At 40.1% G+C, this 10,754-nt stretch overlaps 1 protein-coding gene across 2 annotated transcripts; it reads right to left on the reverse strand.

Annotated features, from left to right (window-relative positions):
- Positions 1 to 2,955: 2,955 nt before the first annotated feature.
- agtrap (angiotensin II receptor-associated protein) lies at positions 2,956 to 10,716 on the reverse strand. Of its 2 annotated transcripts, XM_086087435.1 has the most exons (5): positions 10,537 to 10,716; positions 9,681 to 9,715; positions 9,417 to 9,525; positions 7,345 to 7,555; positions 2,956 to 3,579 (listed from the first exon to the last, which is right to left on the reverse strand). In XM_086087435.1, the coding sequence occupies exons 1-5, from the start codon at positions 10,561 to 10,563 to the stop codon at positions 3,455 to 3,457; spliced, it is 507 nt and encodes a 168-aa protein (XP_085943561.1). In that variant the 5' UTR covers positions 10,564 to 10,716; the 3' UTR covers positions 2,956 to 3,454. The 2 variants fall into 2 exon arrangements, with proteins under 2 accessions (XP_085943561.1, XP_085943562.1); XM_086087436.1 differs by lacking the exons at positions 9,681 to 9,715; positions 10,537 to 10,716 and adding an exon at positions 9,619 to 9,657.
- Positions 10,717 to 10,754: the final 38 nt, after the last annotated feature.

A 10,754-nucleotide genomic window follows, 5' to 3' on the forward strand; every position in this document is an offset into this window, starting at 1 on the left:
CAAAACTGCCGAATTCCTGTATTTTTTTCAAGCATGGCTCTTTAAAACTTTTTGGGTGGGGCTAATCATGATAGACCTGCCAACTAAATTTCATGCTGCTAAGTGACTTTGAGGGCGGAATAAAAAAAAAATTGTGAGAAGCAGTTTGTCCTCAAAGGACTTTAAGCCAACGTAACCCTAAAATGGCCGCTTCATGGCAAAATGGCTGACTTCCCGTGTATTTTTAAGCATGGCTTCTTGAGACCTGTTTTTTTTTGTGGTGCTAATCATGATAGACCTGCCGACAAAATTTCATGTTGCTAAGTGGTTGGCTTCAGGGGCTGATTTTTATTTATTTTTTAATTGTAAGAAGCAGTTTGTTCTTGAAGGACCTTCGGCCAACATAACCCTAAAATGGCCGCTTCTTAGCAAAACGGTCAAATACGTTTTTTTCAGGCATGGCTTCTTGAGACTTTTTTTTGTGGATCTTTTAAAGATGTTTACCAAATTTCATGTTGCTAAAATGAACTAGCTTTGGCTAAAAATTCTAGGATGGGAGAATATCAACTTAAACAACAAATATGTATGCCAAATATTAAACTGAATAAAAATAAATTGAATAAAAACAATCAATCCGTAGAAACACAAAACGTGTGTCTCATCGTCTTATCTTGTTTATTTCATAATTTTGTTCCCTCCCCCCCCCCAAAAAAAGGCGCTAGCACCTGCTAGCACGCAAGCTGCTGTGGATAATAACGAGGTTGTGACTAATGGAAGGGAAAAATCTTATTTACATTTCATTGACGGCAGCGCAAGTTGGGAAAATATGGAGTAGCTGTTTGGCCTGAGGGAAGCGCCGAGATGGTCTGAGGTATTTCATTAAAAATATATTTGTGACAGCCCGGTAACAAACGAGCGTGCTCCCGCGCCCCCTGCGCCCCCGCGCCCCCGCGCCCCCTCCCCTGCCTCCCCGAGGTCGTTCATCACGCCGACCCGACAGTCCGCCGACTCGCTCGTCATTATTCTCCCACTCAACTCGGAAGGTTATTCCACGCCACGGGAAAAGTTTATTTTTGGCCTTTACGTTTTGGAGTTGCGGGCCGAGCGAGAAGTTTTCAGCCCGTAATTAAACATTAAAGATGGAGGAGGACGATTAAAATGAAAGTTTAATCATCTTCGCGAGGGGGAATTTGGGTCAGCGAGGAAAGAAAAGAAGACAATTAGAGCAAATAGAAGAGATTGAGCGGGAAGAACGCACATGTGATCGTATAATGAGCAGCTCTTTATTTTTTAATCACGCCAACAAGCCCTCAAGGGACTGAAATAGTTGCAATTAGCATATTTCGTTAGCTTAATAGCATAGTTGACAAAGTCATATTTCAACATTTTCGGTAAACAAGAAAAGGCGCCATTTTAAGCACTTTTCTTTTTTAAGTGATTTTATAAGTTAAAAAGGATTTGGACAAATATGCTGCCAGGCGAATGATTTGTTTTTCATGTTTTGGTTGGATGAGGAGAACAAACTGACCAGTTTGGTTGGCGATGTTTTATGATTTTTTTTGTTCCTTATAATTTCACGATTTGTTGTGATAAATATAATTTGGGGCTAGCGTGCTAGGATGCTGTGCAATTTAACAAAATAAATAAATGAATAACAACAAAGTTTTGGACGTTATTTCGTCTCATGGAAAACTCACAGTTTTTATGTATTATTCAGTGTTACAGTGTATGTGAGGCTCGTTTAGTTGAAGCTAACATTTGAATGTAGTTTTTATTATTTTAGTTTGTGCACATATGGTAAAATGCTAGCATTTGTTTGAATGGGAAAAAAGTCTTGACGCTCGCGTAAAAAAACAAAAGCTAACATTTTGTACCCATTTTCACCGTTTTATTTTAAGGGCTTATAGAAATAAAAAACTTGCATTTGTATCAATTTTCCTCTTTTACTTTATGGTTATATATTTTTTTTTTTAACTGCTAAAAATGGTATCTGTTTTTGCCTTTTTACTCAATGCACAACAAAACACTAACATCTAAGTCCATTTTTACCGCTCGACTTGAAACAAAGCGCTAACATTTGTGTGAATTGGTTTTACTCTATGCTTGCTTATTTACAAAACATGAAGCCAATACTTGATATATGTTAAATGCCAACATTTTAAAGCATTTTTACTTTGACTTGATGCCTATATGTAGAAAACATAAGCTGACATTGTTATCCTTTTTACTGCATTACTTAATGCTCATAAAAACAAAAACCCAACATATGTGCATTTTTTTTCAAAACGCACACACACTTTACATAAACAAAATGCTAGCGTTTGTGTGCGCTGCATGGAACGCAACATTGGAAGTAAATGAGGTCTTTCCTCGCGTTCCTTAAGGCCTCGTCAAAGCATCTCTGGGGACTGCGGCGACCGCCGTATCAAATTGACTTCCTGTTATTGCATCCCGCCTCAATTAGCCACCTTGACTCGGAGGAGTCGCGGGACCGCCGTCCAAGTTGCTCTTATTTAATCAAGGGCTCCTTTCCGCTCGACGTCCTCGTCCTCCGTCCCCGCAATGAGGGTCAAAAATGACTTCGTGCAATGAGCTTGTGGCTGATCCTCGTGTCAGGTTGGATCTTGTGTGTCCTTTTCGTTTTATTGCTATTCATTGCATTTGACGGTTTTACTTTGTGTTCATATGCGAAACAAAATTCCAACATTTGCATAGATCTTGACTTTATTCTAATGTAAAAACGATAATAGCTGAACGCTAAAATGTGTATCTTTTTTTTTACAGTTTTACTTTGCTCTTATGTCAAAATAAAAGCTAAATGCTGACGTGTATCTATTTTTACACTCCATTGAGTAACATTCTATTTTTTACAATAGTAAAAATAGTAGTAGAAGCGGCAACTGTTAGCCAGAAGTTAACAAACAAATAAAATCAATACAGTAAATAGAAAAAAAATTCAAATGTTTTATTGCCAGGATGTTATCACATATACATACATGTGTGTGTGTGTGTGTGTGTACTTGTACATACCACATTGTGAGGACCAAAATACGTCTTTAACCAACAGATTGAGGACATTTTGGCCGGTCCTCCCAACTCAAGACCTCTTTTTGAGGATCAAGACTTGGTTTTAGAGTTTAGGTTTGAATTGGGTTATGGTTGAGGTTAGGGTAAGGAATTGGGGTCGGCAATCATTTTTGATGGTTGGGGTTAGGGGGAGGGGCTAGGAAATGCATTATGTCTATGGATGTCCTCACAATTATATAAGTACAAGAATGTGTGTGTGTGTGTGTGTGTGTGTGGTGCCCAACAAACATTTCTTTAAAAATGCAGTTGACTATGAACAATAATGATGTGAAAACACTTTAAAAATAATAATAAGAAGAACAACATCAATAATACTACTATCATTACAGCAGACAGGTGGTAGAACTGCACTTGGTCCCGGGCTGCAGGTGGCGCTAGTGTGCAGGTGTCAGTACGCCCGCGCCGTCTTGGTGTCCTGCGCCTGGTTGAAGGGGTTGGCGGTGCTGGTGGACGCGTCCTGTTGGGGGTCGATGGACTGGTACGCTTCTCTATTTCGGCTCATGGAGGGGAAACCTACAAATACACGCCCACCATGACAAGACAATGATGACACACTGTCACCTAGTGGCCGATTCGAGGTGTTGGTCATTTTTTGTTGTTTTCTATCCTTTTTTTTTTTTTTTTTACACAGTTAGCCGTTAATAATGTTAATTTTGGTTTGATTGTTTGAAAACAATATATGATGTTGCGCAGGGTGTTAATAGACTGTCTTTTTGTTTTGTTTGTGTATGGTTTCCTTAAATAAAATAAAAAAGCTCATTCTTATCTACTGCCTGGTTCTTTTCAGAGCGCTACAAAACGTTACCGATTGCACTTATGTCTTCATTTGCTATTTGAAATCATCACTTGTAGACAATGCAGCACGTTCGTTGATCACATTTATTTCAAAAATGTACAAAACTGAGCACGACTTTTCACTTTTTACAGTGGAGTGAGATTATCAGTGGTGCCTTCATACAACGAGACGTTTTTAACCAGACTCTACTTGTCACTGAAAACACTCAAATCACCTTTCCACGTTTAAATGAATGGAAATGCCATCATCGTGTTTGAGCTTTCCCCCCTCCCAAAATATATTTTTGAAATAACAAAAAAATAGCATTTTCTAATATTTGAATTCATAAAAACATTGAGAATAAGATAAAGTGCTAAGAATTCAAAAGTTTTTTGTCACATTTTTTGTTTCAATGTCATGGACACTGTGCTGCTCCTTCTAGTGTGTGCGTCATGTCCAACAGGGGGCAGTATAATACACACATACGGATATATGGATTTAAAAAATATATATATCATCTTTTTTTTATTTCATAAACTGCTTCTTCAAAGCAAAAATAATGGCTGAATAAAAAATAAAAAAACTTTATGTCAGGTAACTTGTATGTCAAGGCACCACTGTATTATTATTGCTATGCAAAGATCCACACTAACACACACACAGGAGAGATTGGAGGCATGAATAATACATGATGAGAACAAGCACAAACAAGGTGTGAAGGAATACACACGCGCACACACACACACACACACACGCACACACTTTTTAAATACCCAAACAAACGACAAAGAGAAAATCAAAGCGTCCTCCTCGCCCTTCCCTGTTCATGAGCTCACTTCCTGTGCAGAGGGGGAATGGAAGGGAGATGATTGGCAGGGAGAGAAAGGGGTTGGGAGGGGTCAATAGCGGCGGCCGATAAACGCACTGTCAGCACTGTCCGTCGTGCAGCGACTGTCCACTGAGGTCTCTAAGTCTGAGAGGTCAAAGGTAAAGAGGGGAAGGGAGGAGGAGACAAATGAGGGCATGAGAACGAGACATACGCGGGGGCAACGTGGCATGCGAGGGAGGAAGTTAAAGCAGTCGGGCAGAGGCCACGTTCTCACGCACACGCAAACACAAAAATATTTTTAGACGTCCTTTTTTTATGCGCACAAAATGTCTTTTGATTGACTGCAAATTGATTTTTTTCAATATTGATCTGAATTCTGTGTCTTTTGATTTCTAAGCGTTTTTATTTGCATTGACAATTTTATATTAGATTTCTTTCTTAAACCTAAAAATGTTGTTTTTCCAAGAATATTCAAAGATTATATTTACATTTTAATCATCAAATAGAAAATAATATTCATGGTTTTGAAATTAATCTTGACATCATGTAATGTAATTGCCTTTTTTTTTTTACTGAAAAATATCAACACATTTGGCACCAATTTTTTCATAGTAATGAATATTCATGATTTTAAATCTAACCCTGATGTCAGCAAATATATTATCTTCTTCTTAGGTACATTTGATATAAATATTTCAGTCGTGTGAAATGAATATTTATTATTTCAACTTATTAACTATGAATATTTTTATTTGATTATACTTCATAAATGTAGTCATTTCTCATGTTTGAAATATTTATACAAAAATATTAAATTTTTAACCTGATGGGTTACTGTTAAATCAATCATTAATCGTTTTTTTTTTTTTTACCCTGATTTAGCCATTTAGCTTTCCTGCAATGACTGACATGAAACCATATATTTGAACAAAAATACTTTTATCCAACACCAACATAAAGAAAATCATCTCTTTAAACCTACAAAGCTAATTTAAGAAACGGTCCGTTTTCACTTCCCTAATCTCCGCCCTATATTGAGGAACACACGCCTCCGAATGTATTGCGATGTTCTTTCGAAGGCAGGCTAACCGGTCGACGTCACGCTTGCTCCGAAGCGTGCAAACCTGACGTCAGCTTTGAAATTGTTGTTGTGATCGTTAGTCAAGCCTGATTGCGAGCCCGTTAAAGCGCTTTGGGCCCTGCGGGGAACTCCTAAATGCTAATGGATGCGTTCGGGTGCCAATTAAAACACATCAGTTGGCTGCTACACAAGCTAATAATAACCTCGAGTCTGCCGGGCGACGTTAGCATAGAACATCAACATGCAGTTAAATCAGCCACAAACACAAAAAAATTCCATCAGGCCGAAATTGTCTCCGGTAACCTTCGACTGCTTTTCCAGCTCTGCTCTCCTCTTTTATTCCACTTCTTGATAGCGGAAACATTTGGAACACATCAGATGAACGGAGGCAACCCCAACACTTCAATATTTATCCTAGCCTATTTTTTTTTTTTTTTTTAAGAGCTCAGTATTGTTCATTCGGAAATGTCATCATCATTGCTCTTTTTTATTTTTTTATTTTTTTATTATTATTATTATTTTTTTGTGTGTGTGTGTGTGGGTGAGTATGTGTATGTGCGTGCGTGCGTGCGTGTATTTGTTAGCTCACCAGAAAACCTACTAGAAAAAATCTCATACCGTTCACCTAAACCGAACACCAGGAGACCCGAGGGGACCGAAGAAAACCAAGGAAGGTGAAATCCAGCACCGACCAGACACCCCCCACCAGAACTCCTCCCCAGCCCAAGAAACATCCAGACCCCAACAAATCCAAAAAACATAAAATCAGGGAGGCCTCAAGAGACCGAAGGCGAGACCGAGAAAAGGAAGGCCTATTTCTGAAGTGGTGACAACCCGACCCCTCGAACACGTCGAAGCCAAGTGAGAACACAAATCAAAGCTCGGTTCATGAAAAAAAATACCACAAGAAGCCTCAGGCCAAATGCACTTGCTTGACAAACAGAACCACAAAAATCAGTTTCCAAAGACATACAGAAGGTTCGCCTTGCACTTCAGTCCCACGTGAGATCCAAACCATTTCCGGCCCGCTAATGTTTTGCATGAAACGGCGTCTTCCACGGTGGCAAAGTGGCTTCGCGTGGTGCGCTTCGGATATTTCGTGGTATTTACAAGTCTTGTGACTGTAAATAATCGAGTTTGTTCGCGTCAAAGAAAAACAGCATGACAATAGCTCGGCATCTCAAATGCACTCGTTCGGTGTTTACAGGCACTCGCCCCTTACTTCGATCATCCATCCATCCATTTTCTGTACCGCTTGTCCTCACAAGGGTCGCGGGGGTTGCTGGAGCCTATCCCAGCTGGCTTCGGGCAGTAGGCGGGGTACACCCTGAACTGGTTGCCAGCCAATCGCAGGGCACACAGAGACGAACAACCATACTCACAATCACACCTATGGACAATTTGGAGTGTCCAATTCACCTGCCATGCATGTTTTTGGAATGTCAATTATCCCTAATAACCAGAAGCAGTCCAAACTGCACTAACCTCAATCTACCACCAACCGTAAACCGAACCCATAGCCCTAACCATTGGTATCATCTCATGATGAATCACGGCCAACTGGATTTCACTGACGCCCCCCCCCACACTCACCAAAGTTGACGTTGTAATCTCCCCCTCGCTCGCGGTACATCTGGTAGACGAAGAAGCAGGAGGCGGGTTTGAGCAGCAGGCTGAGGATGGCCATGCCGGCGCTGAAGCGGAACACGTCTCGTCCCTTTTCCGACGCCAGTTCGCTCAGCGAGTAATAGATGCCAAAGTGGACGATGTCGGTCAGGATGGTCACGGCCATGCCGATCAGAAACTGCGCGGGGGGGGGGGGGGGGGGGGGGGAGCAAAACCAGAGAGAAACTTCAACTGTGGTCGCTTCTCTCCAAAAAGTGAAATAGTTCACAAATCGACGACTTCATCTCAGAGATCCGTAAAGTTTCTATGCTAAACCTAAGCCGAAGTCTTGAAACCCTCAACGCTAACCCTTAGTCCAGTCTCTCCAGTCCCAATTGTAACCCTAAACAGACCACAAGTGCAAACACCACCTTTGTCCTGTTGAATTATTAACATTGTTTTTCAGTTTCAATTTATATTTTAGCCGTTTTGGATTTAGTTATAGCTGTGTAGCTCAATGAATAGAATTGTCTATTGTATTATTATCTGTCTCTTTCGCCTGAGAAGAAAAGGGCAACGGGTTTCTCTTCCACTGTTATCTAGAAGGGAGTGTAGTCTAGTACCGGTCTCAGTCGGTTGAAGAATCCAAGGACAGGCTGATGTATTATTGTTTTTCTCTAATCTGATTTATACCTATGGGAACTTGCTGAACTTGCTGATGGGAGCAGAAGGGGGATTTTCTTGTATTCACTGAGTTGCAAATAAATGTACTGTGGGCTGAAGGAGGAGCACACTTTTGAACAGAACACTGTTTGGGTGACTTCAATTGTGTGATCAGAAGCTTCTGTTATAATGATACCTTTGCAAAGGGACTTCTTCACCAGGATCTCACCATTCAGTTAATTGAACACGTAAAGAGTAGAATACTAAATATTGTCTACTCTAACAGTCCCTAACCTTAAGTCCAAGCTACCTGGCCTGGTACCCGCTCAGCCAGGGTTCCAAACAAGTCCAGAAGATTCTGTATGTGGGGATGTAAATACGTTTGTGTGAAAGCTAACTTGAACCCTGGGCCCTAACTACACTAAACCTAACCCTGAGCCACATTTTCAGGCATAGCTAGCTCGCTGGCTAACTGCACTTTGCAATTGTGCTAGCTAACGATGAAGACGTGAAGTGTCACTGGGCCCTGTTTTAGTCGCACCAAAAAATCTGGAAAACGGTGAAAAGGCTAACGGCTATATCTCCACAATTCATTACTACATACTTCTCAGTCTTTGCATGTATAAATTATTTACCAAAAAATCTCTGAATTCACTCAAAAGGGTCTTGATTCCCTCATTGGAAATGTAACCCTTAAAAATGACAACCAAAACCAAAGTACGAGCGCAATGTTAGAGTAGATATATTTATATTCTACTCTTTGCGTGTTCAATTAACTGAATGGTGAGATTCTGGTGAAGAAGTCCCTTTGCAAAGGTATCAAAAGCTTTTGATGACAACAATTGAACTCACTCAAACAGTGGTCTGTTCAGATTGTGTCTCCTCTACTCCGGCACATCATTATTTATTGAAAAGTGGGTGAATACGAAAAGTCTCCTCCCATCAGCCCACAGTACATTTGTTTACAACTCAGTGAATACAAGAAAATCCCTCTCTCCTCCCTCAGCAAGTTCCCATAGGTATAAATCAGATTAGAAAAAAAACAATAATAAATCAGCCTGTCTCTTCCGACCGAGACCGGTACCAGACTACACTCCCTTCAATATAGCAAATGGAAGAAACCCGTTGCCCTTCTTCTGAGAGTGAGACAGATAAGAATACAATTCTATTCATTGAGCCATACTGCTATAACTAAATCCAAAACGGCTAAAATATAAATTGAAACTGAAAAACAATGTTAATAACTTAACAGCAACCACAATCGGAACCCTAACCTTGACTACGAACCCAATAACAAAAAAAAAAAAAAAACACATCTTTGTTTGTTAAACAGCCAAGTGAGACCCAGCAAATGAAAATGCTGGTTTGGGCGTTTCCACAGCGTTTGTAACACTCACCATGAGCACGGCGTCGATGGAGTCCCGGTGCGCGATGGCCCACACCCCCACCGCCAGCACGCTGAAGTTGCCCCAGGCAAACGAGGTGGGCAGCCACGCCATGCATCCCCTGGCCACACACACGCACACACACACACACACGGTTCGACACCCGACGCAATGTACGCAGCATAGACAAACATTGTGTGTGTGTGCTTATGACCTATTGGAGGTCGACAAGGAGATAAATTCCTCAAGTTTGTGAAGAAAAACGCGTTCACTCACCAAACTGTAAGCAGCCAGTGCACCAGAACGATGGCCTGACAGACAAAAACATCAGAACAAAGATAATGCATATAAATGATGCATTGTAGCGCGAATGAATGCGATGAAATTGAATTACTAATAATATAAAAGTAAGTACAAATAATGATCCATTTCAATAATAAAATAATTTAATATCAATGATATACTGTAACCACATGACTAAAACAACATAAAATGTATAATGAAAAAAGAAATAAAAAATCAACAGTTCAAAAACAAATAAATAAAAATAAATGACTAATAATTTTAACGATAAGGAATCAAATAAAATGAAAAAAATAATGTAAAAATATTTAAATGAGCAAGACAAAAATGATTTCATAACAAGAAAAATACATGCATAAAATATAACGATACAAAGACAAAATGTACAATTAAAAACACTTTTTTTTTAATAAACATGCTTGAGATACACAAAACAAACCAAGACGAGCAAGAAGACAAAAAAAGAAAACATAAGGGACAATTTTAAGAACTCGCTGGGACTCCAAATAAAACAAATCAAAATATTACAATGATTTCCATATTATGAGTGAGATTTAAATATGACGACTCCCGTTTTGGGCCCTCCACCCATCGTTTGCGAAACGCTGCCGTTACCGGATGAGCGATGTCCAAAATGTCATCAAGAATCTCTCGGCAGGAATTTGTCATCTTCTCGTCACGTCCATTTGAAAACGTTGAAATTCAAAATACCGTTTGGCAAACCTCAACCATCTTCTTCTTTTTTTTTTTTCTTTTTTTTTTTAGGTCTACTAGCATTCCAAAAAGACACCACGGGAGACGAAAACAAGAGTTTAAAAAGCAGGCTTACCTTCAGATTGATGGCAGGAATTTCCATAACAGGCAGCAGAGCTCAAAGTTTTGCTGAGAGTTTGAAAAAAAGAGGAACAGCGCAGCACGCAAACTTTGTATTTTTCTTTGTAAGCCTCGGCTTGCAAACACAAACCATGTGACGGCACCCTGACTGCTTCCCATGTGACTCACGCACACCCTCACAACACCCTTCTGCCTACACCGCCCCCCCCCCCC

Source organism: Leptonotus elevatus, chromosome 10 (genome assembly GCF_054856555.1).
Source record: "Leptonotus elevatus isolate MCC_2025b chromosome 10, RoL_Lele_1.0, whole genome shotgun sequence".
NCBI classification, from domain to species: Eukaryota; Metazoa; Chordata; class Actinopteri; order Syngnathiformes; family Syngnathidae; genus Leptonotus; species Leptonotus elevatus.

Bases quoted from the DNA above. Each gene is read 5' to 3' on its own strand.
- agtrap (XM_086087435.1), bottom strand. From the start codon at position 10,563: ATGGAAATTCCTGCCATCAATCTGAAG. The intron at 7,556-9,416 runs GTGAGTGTTACA...CCCCCCGCGCAG, and splicing joins CCATCGACGCCGTGCTCATG to TTTCTGATCGGCATGGCCGT. The intron at 3,580-7,344 runs GTGAGTGTGGGG...GTGTATTTGTAG, and splicing joins AGATTACAACGTCAACTTTG to GTTTCCCCTCCATGAGCCGA.